The sequence below is a fragment of the Psammomys obesus genome, unplaced genomic scaffold, assembly GCF_907164565.1.
Source record: "Psammomys obesus unplaced genomic scaffold, mPsaObe1.curated_primary_1811, whole genome shotgun sequence".
NCBI lineage: Eukaryota > Metazoa > Chordata > Mammalia > Rodentia > Muridae > Psammomys > Psammomys obesus.
The window spans coordinates 20150800-20168778 of NW_026595981.1; the positions used below are offsets into that span (position 1 = coordinate 20150800).

The window sequence follows — 17979 nt, forward strand, 5'->3', positions numbered from 1 at the left end:
CGTTTAAAAGCAACCCGAGCTACAATTGCAATGGTGATATGCCAAGGGGTGGGCCATGGCCAGCTGGCTGAATTGGGGATGAGAGATCAGGATTCCTCACTGAAACATTTTTTTCAAGTCAGTGTGCAAACCTGATCTCCAGCCAGGCCCTAAGGCCCCTGATTCCCACTCATTCTCAGGCCTGCTGGGAAGAGCACACGGGCCCTCCACTGCCCTCCAGCTCTGCGGTTTGCCTGCTGATCTGGAGCCAATAGGACAGGAGGGGGCGGGGTCACTTCCTCCGAGCCTGGGCCTGGTTGCTCTGCCCCTTCTGGTGCTGCTGCTTAACCTGAGCCAGGATGTCTCGGATCTTGCGCTGGGCCATCTGCATTGAGAACAGGCAAGGATGAAGGTGAGGACCTCCAAAGAGAGAAGCTTTGCACACCAGAAATGGCTTTCGTGACACAACAGACTCTACTACATAGAGGAAGAAGCTGAAATGGTATGGCAGCTCCTGGGATGGAGACATTTCATGATATCTCAATCCTAAATTAGATGGGGCCACCTAAAACTACTATGCAAGGAACAGTGAGGTGAAGCGCCCAGACACGGCGTACCCAACAGTGAGGTACACTCAGTTGCTCTATGAAAATGGATGAAGCGCCCAAGAGTAGCTTCCACTTCGCTTCGTGTTGGCGCTGCTGGAAGGATGGCTCAGCAGTTACAAGCACTGGAGGCTTGTTCAGGACCCTGGTTCATAACGTGTTTATACCCCACTTCCTACATGGGAACTAAACAACTGTTAAAGTCTTGTTTTGCCAATGCCATCTTCTGGCTTCTGAGGGCCCTGTGCACAGGTACACAGGCATAGATGTTGTGACTGGCAAAACACCCATTAACATTGAAAAAAGAAAAGGAAATCTAAAAAGAGTTCCTCCCACTAGAAGTAGTGGTCCCTGCCTTTAATCCCTGTATTCGAAAGACGCAGGCAGATGGATCTATGAGTTAGAGGCCAGGTTGGTCTACGTAGCAAGTTCCACATCAGGACTACATAGTAGTGATCTTTTCTCCAGGAGGAAGAATAAAAAGCCAAAGGCAAAGCGGAATCCACATGGGTTCACCCGCCTGTCTCCTTTCCATAAAGGGAGTGAGTGCTTGACTGAAGATGCTGGTCCATCTTCAGTGTTTGAGTTCAGACCAGGTATGATTTCAACATGTGAGATAAAGGCAAGAAGACTTCCCAAGAGTTGAGACTAGTGTAGGCTAGACAGTGAGTCTGTACACACACACACACACACACACACACACACACACACACACGAAGAAAGGGACAGAGAAGGAAGGATCTCATTGGCCTTGATATTTTACATAGATTTCCACTGGCTCCTTTTTCTGAATAACTGAGACAGTGTATGCAATGCACCTGGCACTGCGTGAGCTGGGACACACCACCATCAACCTTACAAGCCTCATTTCCCTCATTTGAATAATGTGGTTCTTAGGGGGCTTAACTGAGTTAATAGCCACAAAACCTGTGAGACAATGCTGGGTCTATTATGACCATCAATCTTAGCTATCATTCCTGTGGCTTTCACCATTTCCCAAAGATCCTTAAAATATTGCTGCCAAACCCAGGTAACAGAGCAGGCAGAAAGGGTGTGTGTGTGTGTGGTGTGTTTGAGCTGAAAGCATGAGTTTTGCCCCCTAATTACTCAAGCAGCCCCCAGGGGAAGCCACAGCACACTGGTAAGCTAGATATAGTACTGGGGTGATGTTTGAGAGTTTAGGAGTGTTCCTTTGTCAATCCTATTTTCCTCCCCTTGCAGAGGGTCAATGAAAATTTTGAACATAAGATTTGCTTAGCTTCCTGGCTTCAGAGCCACCCCACCGACTAGCAGGAAAGGGGTTGAAGTTACAAATGATACAAAGCCAGGTACAGGGACACACGTGTGACCCCAGCTTTCAGGAGGCTGAAGCAGAGGTTTTACTGGGAGTGGAAAGCTGGCCTCTTTTGAATAGATGGTGAGTTAGTGGTAGGCCAGAGGGTTTAACAGGGAGTAGGAGAGAATTGGGAGAGGCCTGAAAAGAAAACCCAGGATGTCACTAGTCTTATTGTCATCCTTCCACGAACGAAGCTGAATACTAACTTCTGATCCAGCTCAAAAGGGGTTCAGGACAACTACAGAGACTTTGAATAGAGAAAACATACAGTCATAAATTTCATAAATAAGCATTGATAAACATAAATGAGCCGATTTGCAGAAGTTGGTTCTCTGCCACTATGTGGGCACTGGAGACTGCACTCAGGTTCACTTGATGGTGAGCATCCCCCCCCCCCCCCCACAGGGTTTCTGTATGTAGCCCAGGCTGGCCTCTAACCTAGAGCTCGCCTGCCTCTGCCTCCTGGGTGCTGAGATTAAAGGCCTGCATGTCTACACCCCACAGTAGTGGTAAGCACTTTACCACTGAGGACTAAACAGGAACAAAACGTTCTCACAATCATTTACCCTTGCATGCTGAACCAGACCAAACCGGCCCAGAGCAGGGAGGTTACGGTTGGTCCTGCATAGGGCCTATGCAAATCAAGGCACAGATCAACCTTGACAGCCTTCCTCCATTGCTCTGCTCCTGGCTCCCGAGTCCTCTGGAGGATGGTACATACCTGGCTGGCATAGAAATGTCCGATGATCTTAACAATGACTTGGTCGTTCTCATCTGGGGTCTGGTCTCTTGGTACTACCACCTCAGCTGCGGTCAAGTTCTGCAGCTCATTCACCTAGGGGTGGAGTGGTCAGAGAGCTCAAAGCACCAGCAATGAAATGTGCATAGAGGGATGAGGGCAACTCAGTGGTAGAATGCTTTGCACATGAGGTCCTGGGTTCAAGACCTAGCACCAGAAGAAGAAGGGGAAAAAAGTAGTGGGACTAGAGGGTGAATGAAACATGGAAGGATTCAGGCACCAGGTGTTGGGAAGTAAAATCAAGCCAGTAGACAAATGAGGCTAGAGGTGAAAAAGCTAGAGAAAGATGTGGGTTTTAGAGACCAAGGGCTGAGCTTTCAGCCCTCAGAGCTCACCGTTTTGCCGCCTTTGCCGATGACCCGTCCAGCTGCTGAAGCTGGAACCCGGATGTGGGTCTCCAGCTTTACTTCCTCCTTGGGACCAAAGAAATTCTCTTCTTTCAATTTGCCATAGATTCTTCCCTGAGCCTAGGGAGAGGAGGTCACGGTTAAAAGGCCAGGTATCTAGGTGGAAGCAGTGTAGTTCCAAGCTGAGGCCTAGCCTTTTCCATCCAACTGGCCAGAATTCTACCCAGGAAGACCAACCAGTTAAGGCAGATGGTTGTAAACCTCCAGCGGGTGACCCTCAGTGTTTCCTGTGATAACCTGTAACGCTGGAGACCCTCGAGTTAAGACCCATGAGTAAATGAATGTCCCACACTACAGAGGCAGGAGAATTACCAAAAGTTCATAGCCAACTTAGTCTGGCTAGCTAGTTTGAAACCAGCTAGAATTCCATACGGAGACCCTGAAACCGACATAATCTCTTCCCACACTTAGAGGTTCTGGGATGACTTACGTGGATGGGGTAAAAACCAGTGCACTACACCCATGAATGGACACTCCTTGGGTGCCTAGAAAGCTGCCCAGTCTATCCTCACAGAGATCAGGTAAAGCAGCATAGTCACAGAGAAAGGGAGCTGACCTCAAATGCAAATACCTCACATCCCCTTCTTGCCTACACTCCTGTGTGGACCATGAGGAAGTGAAGGAGGAAGGGAGAAATGAGCAGAAATTAAGCTTGACAGCATACTTGAGGCAGCTTTGCAACTGTGTATCCTGTAGAAATGACTGCAAGTCATAAGTGATGGGAATTTGACAGCTAACAGAAGCTAACCCAACCCTTTTCCTGAATGTGTTAAGTTCCCAACCTCAGTTCCCCAGTATCCATCGTGGGGAAAAAAATATAGATCAAACCTTGAACTGTGCCTCTGGGGGTCCAGTGATGATGACCATTCGAACCTTGGAGTCAGGTGTTTCTGGTGGAGCAATCTACAAAGCATGCAGTTGGTCAGGGGGAGCTGCTTCTGGGAGGAGGCAAAGGCCTCTCCAGCCCCTCTAGTTCCCTCCCACCGTCAGCTCTGAGAGGGGGAGGAAGAACCAAAGCCTCAAGCCCAAGTTCCTGTTTCACACAAGAACTGGGTGATGACAGCACGGGCAGCGGGCTAGCAGGACCTGCCTCAGACACTGTCACAGTAGGACCATGACCAGCCACCGCCCTGTCTGCGGGTTTTAGTAGAGTGCTGCCAAAGGAACTATGAGATGACTGGGTAGAGAAGGCAGTGGCTACACCTCCCTGCAGTCAGGGAGGGAAATCACAAAGCTTTAAATGCCATTGAATGAAGCCACGAATTTGGACATGAGAGATCAACAGCACTGGCTTCCTACTGACAGTCTCCTTGCTCTCCCGGATCCTGAATCCAGGGTGGTTAAGAAGGCAGACACAGACTAGCGCTCACTGCCAGGCACCATGTGCTTCCTTGGATCCCACACCAGAAAATTGAGACTTGCTGGAGTCCAGCAGGAGGTGGGAATGCTGGTTTGGAATGGGGCTGGGGCAGGGTCCTTCTACTTTGTGGCAGAATCTCACTCAGCCTGCTGTCTATGTTAATTTGGCCTCCTGTCCTGTCTAGCCTGGAAACCTAGAAGCACTGAAGACAACACAAGGGTCTGGGCTTTCATTTTCCAACGTGTGAAGAAGGCTGGAGTACACACTAGTCCCGGAAGAACTCAAGAGCAAATCACCTTGATGGAGGCGCTGGCGAACCGGGAGAGCTGTTTGATGTGCTGTCCCTTCTTTCCGATGATGGCACCCACAGCCTGGGCAGGGATGAACACCTGTACCATCTCCTGCTCTGGAGCCTGCTGCCAAGACAGGGAACTCTTACCAAAGGACTAGGGAGTGGGCGTAGGCAGCACCCAGGGCCCCTCCACCCTGCTACCTTACAGCCTCCAAAAGGCACAGATGCAGGCTCCCAGCTGACTAAAGGAAAGCAAAATCAAGTGGAAAGCTGCTGCCCCCACCAGGACTGATGACTCAGCTGGGTTCCTTTCTTTGTAGCTGATATTCTAACTGCAGACCTCCCTCTTCCCAATGTCCCAAGTCCCGATATTCAGATAGGACCACAGTAATAAGAACTTTCACCTACCATGAAGGAGCTATAGGGCGCAGCCCCAGTGACGCTGCTGGGAGGAGGCGGGACAGCACTGGACGAAGCTGGGAAGAGACCTACAGCAGCCAGGTTGAGACCAGGGATGAGGTGGGACTGTAACTGGAGGGGAGAGGCGAGGCACACATCAGTTTGCTAATGGGCCCTGCTGCATGGGTCAGCTTGCTGATGGACCCAGGTGGGCCCTGGTGTGTGGCTCTAGGGGTCAGTAACCCCAGATGAAGCCTGCACCCCACAGGAGTTATTTATTTGCTTTTGTACAAAAACCTGCCTGGCATGGTGCTTTCCGGGCCACGGAGACCCCTCACCGGACTACAATGGTAAGCCCTAGCAGGAAGGCGGCCAGCAGGCTCCCTAGTTGTTTCTGCCATGTTGATGGAAGCCAACCCAGCTCATAACCTGAGGATGTGATGACAACTTTTCCTTTCATTCCTGGAGCCCAAGTAGTTCTGAACCTTTCTGCTAAGTATCCTATCTCCAATTTTCTCTAAAAGATCAAAATGGGGCCGGGCATGGTAAGAATAAAATCCCAACACTGGGGGGCTGGAGAGATGGCTCAGAGGTTAAGAGCACCGTCTGCTCTTCCAGAGGTCCTGAGTTCAATTCCCAGCAACCACATGGTGGCTCACAACCATCTATAGTGAGATCTGGGGCCCTCTTTTGTCATGCAGATGTACATGCAAATAGAGCACTCATATGTAAAATAAAGAAATAAATCTTTAAAAAAAAAAAATCCCAACACTGAGAGGAAGAAGCAGATGAATCTCTGTGAGCTAGAGGCTAGCTTGGTCTACTTAGCAAGTTCCAAGCCAGCCTGTGCTATACACTGCGATGCAGTCTCAACTGAACAAGATAGGATGGTGACAAGCAAAACCAGACGGTAGGGGCAGGGAAGACGGCTCAGTGGGTAAGCACACTGAGGACATGAATACGGGCACCAAAACCCACGGAAATTCTCACATTGCCCCTAAGCCCAGTGGGGTTTGAGGGGCGGAGACAGGATTGCTGGGTCTTGCTGTCACCCGCACAGCTCTGGGTTTGGTAAGAGGGTGAGTGACAGAGCAGGAGACAGGATGTCCTCTCTGGCCTCTGCATAGATATGTACACATCTAGTTACACACATTCATTTCAAATAAGAAAGAAAATCCTATGAGCTGGGTGCGCTCACACATGCCCATAGGCCCAGCATTTGGAACACTAAGGTAGGAGGACTGAAGTCAGTTCAAGCCTACAAGCTAGCCAATAGCTGGCTCAGAAAAAAACAGCTGAAATCGGGACCCTTCTGTCTACTAGAGTACACAGGTTTTACTGGAGGAGAACACATCACACCATATAAATCACAGACCTACAAAAGCCAAGATTCTGCCCACTGCAACCCAGGAGACGGTAAAGGAGCCATGTGGAGTAAATACAGTCACCTATTTCCAGCAGCAGATTCTTTACTTACAATGTACAAGACCCCAGATTTGATCCCCAGCACCGCCACTACCACCAAGACAAACGTAGATGAGTCGAGTTCAAAAGCATAAACTGAGGGGATGGAAAGGTAGCTCAGTGGTTAAGGGCCCTGGCTGCTCTTGCAAAGGACCTTGATTCAATTCCCAGCACCCACATGGCCACTCACAACTGTCTGTAACTCCAGTTCTAGGGGATCTGATAGCCTCACACAGACATATAGGCAGGCAGAACACCAATGTGTATTAAAAGAAAGTGATGCTCCAAGATTCTCCTGGTCACCTGCCTGCTGCTAAATTCTGAGAAGGTTACAAGACGGGCTAGGGATATAGTTCAGAGGTTCAGTTCTTGTCTCTGCAGGGCCTAGACTCGGTCCCTGGCAACAGGTCCAGCACCGCCTCTCACTCACACTCATGGCGGCCACGTCGTTCTCGTAGGCCTCCCGAACTTTCTTCATGATCTCCTGCTCGGCCCGGCAGCAGTTCTCAATGGCCCCCTTCACAGTGATGGTCCTCTCAGGGTTATAGAGAGTGAGATCCTGAAGCCTGGCAAGAGAGTAAGACAAAGTCAAGTAGTGGACAGCGCAGGGCTGGGACCAGGCCTCAGCTGGGTCAAAAGACCAGCTGAGTTAGGGGTCCAGCACTTCAAGAGGCTGTTTAACTTCTATGAAGGAAGTCCTTATCTCCAGCCTTCAGATAACCAGGACAAGGAGAGCAGAATTACCACAGAAATCCCTTCTGCGGAAACACAACCTATCATGAAAGGTTGTGCTCGCCAGACAGGCGGGCTGGCCACAGGCAGCCCTTTACTTTCGCTGTTCCGCAGTAGGGCTACTCTGCAAAAACAGGCCAGTCTCTCAGGAAATGGAGAGGGAGTGTGCTTACGGACAGCTAACCAGTGCCTGTCACTGGTTCTTTAGAGGCAGCCCAGCATGCCAAAGCTGAAAAGGACCCAGGTCTGTGCACTTCTCTCAGTGCCAGACACACGTCCAGCCCAGGCGCTCACTCCCTGCAGGCTTTCTTGGGTTAGGTACTATGGCACTCACTCCAGCCCTTGTGGAGGAGATGATATCACCCCTTCCCCATTCCTCCCCATTTAAGAGGCAGATGCGAAGGCTCAGTGATGAGGTCCCTGTGCTCAGCAGTGCTGTAAAGGGCCCCAATGAGAGCCTTACGATGAGATGGTGATCTTTGTCTCCGTGTCCTGCTCCACCTTCTTCAAGTTGCGCCCTTCCTTGCCAATGAGTCGGCCCACGAAGTTATTATGGGCCAGGATCTTCAGGGGAACCTCATCTGCCCTGGGGAGGAAGCAGAGGGCAGCCCAGTCAATAGTGTCAACAAAGACCCAACCATAAAACCAGAGCAAGTATCAGATTATGAAATGCACGGGAGATCAGTTTCATAAACAGAGAAATGGGTGGACGAGGCTGGACTGTGGGAAGAAGGGTGAAATATGGGAGCCATAGCTTTGCCTCAACTGTGATCAGGGCCAACAGGTACTAACTACCATATACAAATCGAAACTCATCAAACCGCACACTTGAAAAAATGAGCAATTGGACTGGGGGGGGGGGTGTTAGCTCAGTAGTACTGTTTTCCCAGAATGCATGAGGCCCAGGCTCCACGCCCAAGGTGAAGGAGGTAAGGCAGCAGTCTACAGTCCCAGCTACTGCAGCTGAGATTGGAGGATCCATTGAGCCCAGGAATTCTAGACCAATCTAGACAACATGTCTACAAACACAAACAGCATTATTATACTAATTGTGTCCCAATAAGGCTGTATGGGGGAAGGGGAGGAAGCCAGGCAGTGGTGGAGTATGGCTTTAATCCCAGCAGAGGCAAGTGGATCTCTGAGTTCGAAGCCAGCCTCATCGACAGAGGGAGTTCCAAGACAGCCAGGGCTACACAGAGATGCCCTGCCTTGAAAGCAAACAAACAAGTGTGTATGCACACACACACCACACACAAGAAAATGTGATGATATACTTATCACAGTACTCAGGAGGACTACAAGCTCATAGCCTGGGGAAGAGCCCCTCTCTCTTTTAAAAGACTGTATGTATGTATTTAAGAGAGAGAGAGAAGACAAAGGTGTGAGAAGGTGTGAAGATGCCCATGGAAGCCAGAAGGGGCGGCCCTGGATCCCTTGGAGCTTGAGTTGCAAGGGTTTGTGAGTCATCCAGTATGAATGATGGGATCTTAACTCTGGTCCTAATGCAGGTGGAAAAAAAAAATTTCTTTAAAAACGTATGAACCTCTATTTGCAGGTACACTAGGTACAGCTGCATGCCAGAAGGGGGCAACAGACCACCTTACAGGTGTTTATGAGCTACCATGTGGGTGCTGGGAATTGAACCCTGGAAGAGCAGACAGTGCTTTTAACCACTGAGCCATCTCTCCACCCCCTAGAGCCATTCTCAAGAACACAAAACAGAAACTGAAGCCAAGCATGGTGGTGCATGCTTGTAACTGGGCATTCAGGAGTCAGAAGAGTTACGGGAGTTCAGGATTAGCTTGGGGTACAGCCATCTGGCCCAAACACCCCCATCCATACAAAAGAAGCCAGAACCAATGACTCAGAAAGTAGTGAAAGTGAACCCCCTGTACAGATTTGCATTAGTGGGCCCACACCCGGGTCTCAACATGCAGGCATCTACTTTATGCTACCGGGCTGCATTTCAAGCCCTGTGTCGCTTTTCTCTCTCTGTACGGGGCTTTATATTTACTGACAGATGTGTTGACAAAAAATTTATAAAGGCATATAGATAGAGCATCATTTCGGTCTGACCCTCGTGCTAACACACATGGGCATTCATCCGCACACTCCATCTACGAAGATTCTAACACACACACACACACACATACACACACACACACACACAAACATACATACATGTATATGAACACAAACATAAATATCATGAATACATAAACTTTCCAGATGATTAGGGAAAGATCTTGTCTCTCAGCTTCTGTGTTTGTGTGCAATTCTTAACTCCTAATCTGTCTCACTGCTATTAACAGGTGTGTAGAGGCTGGGGTGTAGTTCAGTGGCAAAGCCTCTGCCTGGCACGTGTGAGGTCCCAGACTTGACTCCTAGGGCAGCAGAAAAGAAAAAGGGGGGGGGGGGGGCAGCAGTCTCCAAGTGCAGCTGTATCCTTCTTACTTACGTTTTGGTGTCCTTCGCCTCCTTGTGCATAATCTCCAGGATCATCTTACACGCGGAGGAGCAGCCTTCTGGGGTTGAATGCACACTGATGGCCTTCTCCGCAGCTCCCGCGTTCTCCTTCCTGTGCACATCTATCCTGAGGAACACAAGATAAAGCTGGTTAGTTGTCTCCAAAAACACGGGACTTCCCCCATGTCTTGTCAAGCAAAGGCATAGAATCCACTCTCCTTGGAATGGGGCCTGTCAAGTATAGAACTGGGAAAGTCAACAAGGGGCCAGGCAACCACGGCCAGGACTTGCTCTAATGCAGTCCACCCAACAGCTGCTGGGTGGGGACACTCCCAAGCTGTGTGGCTGAGACGGTTTTCCCCTTTTCAAGCAATGTATCAGGGACACTCACTGTCCCAAGTAAGTAATAGTGATTTACTATGTGAAGGACACAACCTGAACCGCTCTTTCCTGTAAGCACCAACCATCTGCAGAGAGGAGGAAAGCAGGAGGCAGGACAGAAATTATTTCTGATGCCAAAGAGCCCTGACTCCAGCCAGGCTGCCCAGCTTGCCACCACCATTAAGTGGCCACTTATCAAAGAATGCCTGAGGAGTGGCTGACTCCCAACCCACAGGACTGGGTTTGCTGGAGCAACTCTTCCTGCTGGTGACAGTGTATGGGCCAGAGACCTATTCTGCCTCTTCATGTGCCCAAACCTCACACAGAGGAAACACTGATAACGCTGACCACCCACGTCCCAAGCCACAATCCCCAGGAGAAAAGTGCTGATGACCAAACCAGGCTGCAAAATCTCTTCCCGCACCTGCCCTTCCCAGCACTCACTTGGACTGAGTCTGCTTTGTGATGTTGCGGATGGTGGCACCCTCCTTGCCAATGATTGCGCCTACATACTGCGTGGGCACCAGAAGCCGGAGGGGAATGTCCACTTGCTGCTGCTTGGCTGGAGCCCCTGCCGACACGGGCGATCCTTGCCGGGGCTGGCCCCGAGAGCCAAAGCCGCCCCGGCGCCCATTCTCAGGGCCTTGTGCTATCTGCTCATCAGGTATGTAGGAGACCTTCAGGGCATGGTTCTCCAGTTGATGGCCGTTTAACTTCATGATGGCTCTGGGAACAGGTAAGTCCAATGGTTACTCCAACTCATGCCAATCACACCAAGCACCTTTCTTACACAAAGCACCTCCTGAGTTACAGAGGGGCACAGTCTGGGGATACGCTAAAGATGGGGAGATACCCATCCGTCTGCCACCCACCATCACTAGGGAACCTTCTGGTCTATGAGAGGACACACTGAGGGAAAAGTAGTTGATACAACAATGCTACATGTTTCCTTGCAATTTATTGTTCACAAAAAAAACTTTCACTAAGACCACTGGAAAGTGCTGGAGCAGAAAATAAAAAAACAAAATGTGGCAAGACCCTTTGACAGCCAGAGAGCTAAAAGCAATCAGTGTACACAACCTGTGTTCTGTCCACTCACAGAGTGAGAATTGTAAATGTTGATCCTAAGGGCTAAGGAGGCGAGCCTGTGAGGTGGGGGTGGTGGTTCAAGCTGCCTAGAAGCAAACCAGCCGGGATCCCATATGTAACGCACACCCATAATCCCAATGCTCAGAAAACAGGGGCTACAAATCAGGGCTTCAGGGTCTCCCTTGGCTACCTAAGCGAGCTGGAGGACACCAGGGTCTCACACACTCTTGAGCCACCCATTTTGAACGAGGCAGTTCCCCCTCATAACCAAAAGATGGCGCCGTCGCCACAGTCCAGGACTCTGGAAGTCCCAGGTGCCCAGAGTCTTTGCTCCCAGCCATCCCCCACCTCCTGCCCCTTCAGTTCATTTTTAGAGAAAGTTCTGATTTCTGAAACATGGCCCCTGAAAGGACCTTTTGTGGGATCCTAGGGTTGGCTGAACCAATTTCAGAAACCAGCTGTTTAATTCTGGCCACAGGCTCCTCCAGTCATGGAGCTCCAAGGAGAGAACCCAGTCCCACTCCTGAGGTACTCACTGCCTGGTCTGCTCCCGGTTGGAGTAGGTGACGTTAACCACTGCCGTCTCACTCTCCGTGTTCACTGTAGAGACAACACAACCAGTTACAGCTCTGCCAACAAACCCCAACCTGTTTACAGGTAAAGGGGCAGTGAAGCCCATCTCTAATCCCGGCACAAGGGAGCAGGGGCAGGCGGATCACTGAGTTTGAGGTTAGCCTGGTCTATAAAGAGTCCAGGACAGCCAAAGCTACAGAGAAACCTGGCCTCGAAAAACCAAGAAAAAAAAAGTGGGGTAGGGGTAAAGCAGTGGACTTAGAGGACACTTGAAGGACACTTGCAGGAGTCCTCCTTTACTGGAGACGCTGGAAGCCAGGCTAGTAGAGTCTTTCTGGCTTTCAGATGTAGCAATGGCACAGCAAGGCGAATACACCCCCCCCCAATAAAATCCTGCTCTACAGGCAAATGTACCCCGGGGAAGTTTAACCAGCAAATAAGCAACACCCAGTGGGTGAGATTAGCCATTACAGAGGTAACTTGTCAAGAAAAAAATGGGCTTTAGTTTCCTTCCCTCAATGGCTGAAGGGATTTGGGGCTATCTAAAGCCATTCTATGAGCTCAGATACCATACACTTTTCCAGAAGGAATTCCAGGCTCAAGTATTCTCAACATCTTGGCAGTGGTGTACGCCTGTAATATCAGCACTCAGGGAGGCAGAGGCAGGCGGATCTCTGTGAGTTTGAAGCCAGCCTGGTCTACAAAGTGAATCAGGACAGCCAAGACTACACAGAGAAACCCTGGGGGAAAGGGGTGATAAAAGAATGATTCCCATCCAAGAGCTGATTGGTGGGTACCGAATGACAAACGGAAGGAGCGAGTCCTCCTGCGTGGATCGCCACTATGAACTTCAGAAAGCTGCAAGATCGTACACGTTGTCACCAAAGGGAAAAGACAAACTGAGGAGCCTAACGCCTGCCTTGATGTAAGCAGGACGTTGATACCCACATGCTATCCGTGAGCATGTCATGTTCCTGTGTGTTGCTATGTCCAACAAAACCACCCAAAGCTCATTTCCTCTGCAAAGAATTTACACTTAGAAACAGAAGACCCTCAAAGCCACAGCGAATATTTGTATGGATTAGCCTTCCTGCTCTTCCCTCGGTGGGTCCATTTGACTATTAACGAATAAACTGTTTGGATGGTTTTCTTTTTGCTTCTCCAGACAGAATTTCTCAGTGTAGCCCTGGACTCAAACTCATAGAGATCTGCTAAGATTAAAGGAGGGCTCTACCACGCCTGGCTTTGGGTGGGTTTTGTTAGTGGTGTTTTTTTGTTTTGTTTGTTTTGTTGGAGACAAGGTTTCTCTGCATAACAAGCCCTAGTTGTCCTGGACTCTTTTGTAGACCAGGCTGGCCTCAAACTCACAGAGACGTGTCTGCCTCTGCCTTCCTGAGTGCTGGGATTAATTTGCTGGCTACCATGCCCAGCAAATTGGGTGGTTTAAAAAAAAAAAAAAAAACCAAAAAATCCTTTTTCTTCCTTTTTATTTTATGTGCAGATGTTCTGCCTGCATGTCCCCTTAACGGTCAGATGAGGGCACCAGATCCTCTGGAACTGGAGTTACAGATGGCTATGAGCCACCTCTGGGTGCTGGAAATCAAACCTGTCCTCTGAAGAGCAGCTAGTGCTTTTTTTAATCATTAGGCAACATAAGAGATCCCCTGCCTCTGCCTTCTGAGCACTGAGATTAAAGAAGTACACCAAAAGCCCAGAAGGATTTTTTTTCCTTGTAAAGACAAGGTCTCTCTAGATAGCCCTGGAACTGATATACAGGCCAGGATGGCCTCAAACTCACAGAAATCCTGCCTCTTAAGAGGTTTTAAGAGCAAGGACTAAAGGTACCTACCCCTACAAATTTCCACTCCTGAACTACTGACATCTTGAGATTCCTCCAAGCCTGGGACTAAGACTCTTCATTGAGAAAGGGTGATAAAGAATTGTACAGTGGCCCATGCCTTTATTCCCAGCAATCAGGAGGCAGAAGCTGGCAGATTTGAGTTTAAGGCCAGTCTGATCCATACAACAAGTCATATATTCCAAGTTCCTGGACAGCCACAGCTACACTTTGAAAGCCTGTCTTGAAAAATTGAAAACGGGCTGGAGAGATGGCTCAGAGGTTCAGAGCACTGGCTGCTCTTCCAGAGGTCCTTCGTTCAGTTTCAGCAACCACATAGTGGCTCATAACCATGTATAATGAGATCTGGTGCCTTCTTCTTGCCTGCAGGCATAGATGCAGGCAGACGGAATATTGTAAAGAAAAAAACTGAGAAAAATGGGGGGAGTTAAGATTGCCTACCACACTGTAGCACAACAGCCCAGCTTTGTGGGACCACACACAGTAAGCCATCCACAAGATGGGACCAGCTGGCCAGCCTGTATGTCCAGGCGTGCTATGCCCTATACCCTATACCCTGGGTCTTCGCAGTGGATCTGATCACAGAACAGCTTGATGCTGAAGCCAGTCAACCCTGTCTTACCTTGTTCACAGTTCTCCACTGTCCCGTACTGAGCCAGCAGGCTATCCAGCACCTGGAGAAGTAGCAGAAGGTGTCTGAGTACCTCGGGGCCAGAATACCCCTGGCCCAAAACTCTGGGGCACCAGCACGAGCTAGACGGTTTGATTCCTTTCAGTTCCGTCTCTTAGGGCCCTATAGGCTGATGGTGTCATTGGCATTTGTAGGAATGAACCTGTCTCTGTGCTAAGAGCCTTTTGAAGTCCTAGAAACACTCTTCCTACCTCCTCTTGTCCCAGAGCATGAGTGAAAAATGAAACCCTACTAACCACGCCTCTCTCCTTATTCTCAGCCCATCCAGTCTCTGCTCTCCACCCAACGTGCGCATTTACTTCCCCGAACACTTACTTCCCATCGGAGCTGAGGTGGAATATTTCGAATCTGAATTTTCCGACTCCTGAAATGAAAGGGGGAAGGGGATCCCAGTGTTAGGATTAAAAAATGATAATTCCAGGTGCTTTAGGCCCCCATGACCTGGCAGTTTCTAATCCCTATCCCAGTTTAATTTTTTCACCAAACCGTAGAACAACGGCTTCCTCCCCAGTGCTGGGGACTGAATTCACGGTCTGTCCCACGCTAGATACCCAGCCCTTAAATTAGTAACCTAAACCAGGAGTGGTGGCACACACCTTTAATCCCAGCACTTGGGAGGCAGAGGCAGGCAGGCAGCATCTCTGAGTTTGAGATCAGCCTGCTCTCCATAATTAATTACAGGAAGCCAGAATATACAGGGAAACCTCATTTCAGAAAAAAAAAAAAAAAAAAAAAAAAAAAGAATAGCAACCCAAGCAGGAAGGCATATTTTAGTGTGGGGAAGGCCTCCCCTCACTGGCCCACTTATAGACCTTAAAGACTAGCAGGGCCACAGAGGCATTAAAGAACCAGATGTTCTCAGCATAACAGCAGCAGCAGATTGAACCTATTGTTTTGATGTTTGCTACAAGTTAGCTTTCCTTCATACTTCTCTCTTCGGCCCTACAACAAAGTCAAGGGGCTGGAGAAATGGTGCTCGGGCTCTTTCAGGACGGGAGTCTGACTCCTAATGCCCATGTGAGGCAGCTCATGGCTGCTTGAAGCCCAGTTCCAGGGGATCCGATACCTCTGGCCACTTCAGGCACCTGATTCAGAGGAACATACCCACACATACATAATTTAAAAAAAAAAAAAAAATTCAAGTAAGACAGTAACTATTAATTAATCCAACACCTCTATCTGGCACAGACTTGAAGCTCCACTTTGCTCCTGGGGCAGGGGCACAGCAATGAACAAAAGAGGCAGAATGCCTGGCCAGGTGCTCGAATCGTATTAGGGGAAACAATATATGCGAACAAGTGCATAAGATAATAGTGCAGTGGCTAAGCCCTGGCATAGCCAGGGATCTAAACCACTTATTAGCCCTGATCTCTCAGTTTCCCCCTTTGTACAACAGGGATAACGCCTACTCACAGGCGGTGGGCGGCATTAGACACTATTTGTAAAGCGCTTAGTAAAGGCTTGGAAAAGTCCTTAAAGTGTAACCATAGACGCATCCAGGAATGGTTAAGGTTCTCCAGGGCGATTAGCGCGCACACACAGCCCAGCATCAGGACCAACTTTTTCTCCTTCCCAGGTGACTACACTATACTTCCTCCATCCCAGCTTTCAACTCTGAAAAAAGTGATTTCCCCTGAGGAATGCTTTCAGGTTCAGGGCTAACTCCCAGAGCAACCGCTCACCACCCAAATCAATACCTTAATCCCCGAGTTTAAGACATTTAAATTGACTTGATGTGTTAGTCAATTGTCATTTAGATCTCTGTATATCTTTGATCCTGCACAAACCCTAGGTTCACAGACAAGGTCCAGAGGGTTGGATAGATGACCCAGCAGTTAAGTGTACTGAATGCTCTTCCAGAGGACCAGGTTTAATAACCAGCACACCCAGGACGGGTCACGACCTTCTGTAATGAGGGGATGAGACACCCTCTTCTGGCCTCCACAGGCACTGCACGCACACACTGCACGGGCCAACATACATGCAGGTAAAATACTCATCACATAAGATCTGCTTAGTCACTTGTGTTGTTCAGGCCTCAGCAGCCTACTAGATAAGCTGTTCCCCAGCTGTGGACTGGGGCACAAGCGGAAGGCCGTGTCCTAACTATGTATGTGTTGACCTTGGCTGTCCAAAGTCAGAGTCCAGTGTGGAATTAAAGGAGCAGGGTGGTGGTGGTGCTCGGCTCCTTTAGCTACTTCATCCCTAACCCTAATCCCTGCCTCCCAAATTCCAGCATTTAGGAGGCAGATGCAGGCAGATCTCGGAGTTCTTGAACAGCCGGAGCGACACAGCGAAACCCAGCCAATGAATGAGTGAACGAATGGATAGGTACAAGAAGGGTGGATCTGCTTGGAAGAGAATCTTTGTGGTTTATGAACTTGACCTAACAAAATTATTTCGCAAGATATAGTGAGAATCAGAAAGAAACCCGGCTCGCCTGAAGGCACAACCCGTGATCCCCACACAAAGGAGTCTAAAGCAGGACTGATTGATACAGAGAGAAGACCAGTCCTTACGAAGGAGCCAGGGGTAGGCCAGTCTGGAAGGTGACACTGGAGTGAGAACAAAGGAGGAAGGGAAAAAAGTCAAACATATAACTAACTCAGTGTGCACAGCACTTGCCTGGCATGCACAACGCCCTGAGTTCAAGTTTCAGCACTGCACAGAAAGACAATCATGGCGTCAAATGCCTGTAATCCCAGTGCAGCATGCACACTTGCAGGAGGATCAAAAAGTCAAGGCCAGATACAGCTATGTGAGGTTCTCTCTCCCTCTGTCTCTATTTGTCTACCTGTCTGTCTGTCACACACACACACACACGAAGCCAAAAAGCATACTTCTGAGTCCTTAGGCCTCATCCCTTCAGGCATGAGGTCCAAGGATTGGCCAAAAAGGAGCTGCCTTGGTTTAACAGCAGGAGTAGCCCAGCCCAGGACACCTCCTTTTGGATGGAGGGAAGATGACGGCTGCCAGCCCATGAGCTAAAGCAAAGAGACATAAAGCAACTGTAGTACAGGAGCCTGGTTTAAAAACAGTCCATTAGTGCAATCCAAGGTCAAAGGCCAAAACTTCCCTGTTCAAACTGTTTCAGGGCCTTCTATTCAAGAAGGCCAGAAGAGAAGGGTGGTGGCAGTGAAATCAAACCTTTGCAAGGATGTTAATCCATATCCAGAAAGCAATGGCAGGCAGATTGGCTGGAATGTCTGGAATGTTCCAGGAGAGGGAGGGAGGAGGGCAGGGCCACCCAACCAATGAAAGAAAGACATCCCAGCAGCCCTCCCTCACCCCTCCAGGGCACACACCCCACCCTGGGAACCCACTCTAGGCTCCTCCCAGGCTTCCTTTTCAGCAAAGCCCCCAGCCCTGACTGAAGTGCACGGGGATGGCCGGGAAGCAGAGGCACCCAAGGACCTTTGTCTTCTAAGCCTGGTTTTCCATTGAGTGTGATGCTATCTAATTCCTTTCAGGCCCAAACCGCGCAGAGCAATGCTGAGACCTGTAACCTGAATTCCCCCTTTGGAAAACTCATTCACCCCATATATGGG

The 17979-nt window shown here is 49.4% G+C and overlaps 1 protein-coding gene across 3 annotated transcripts in view; it reads right to left on the reverse strand.

Moving 5' to 3' along the window:
- Nucleotides 1–271: 271 nt before the first annotated feature.
- The window catches only part of Igf2bp1 (insulin like growth factor 2 mRNA binding protein 1), a 38978-nt gene continuing 21270 nt past the window's right edge, over nt 272–17979 (reverse strand). The window contains exons 3-15 of one of the 3 annotated variants that reach the window (XM_055620187.1): nt 14747–14795; nt 14363–14414; nt 11846–11909; nt 10665–10946; nt 9832–9966; nt 7837–7959; nt 7072–7207; nt 5187–5309; nt 4783–4899; nt 3955–4029; nt 3055–3186; nt 2642–2755; nt 272–364 (exon numbers count right to left, since the gene is read on the reverse strand). In XM_055620187.1, coding sequence (XP_055476162.1) covers nt 272–364; nt 2642–2755; nt 3055–3186; nt 3955–4029; nt 4783–4899; nt 5187–5309; nt 7072–7207; nt 7837–7959; nt 9832–9966; nt 10665–10946; nt 11846–11909; nt 14363–14414; nt 14747–14795 — 1495 coding nt within the window. Of the gene's footprint in view, nt 365–2641; nt 2756–3054; nt 3187–3954; nt 4030–4782; nt 4903–5186; nt 5310–7071; nt 7208–7836; nt 7960–9831; nt 9967–10664; nt 10947–11845; nt 11910–14362; nt 14415–14746; nt 14796–17979 lie in introns of all 3 variants that reach the window. The other 2 variants (XM_055620186.1, XM_055620188.1) reach the window with 2 other exon arrangements.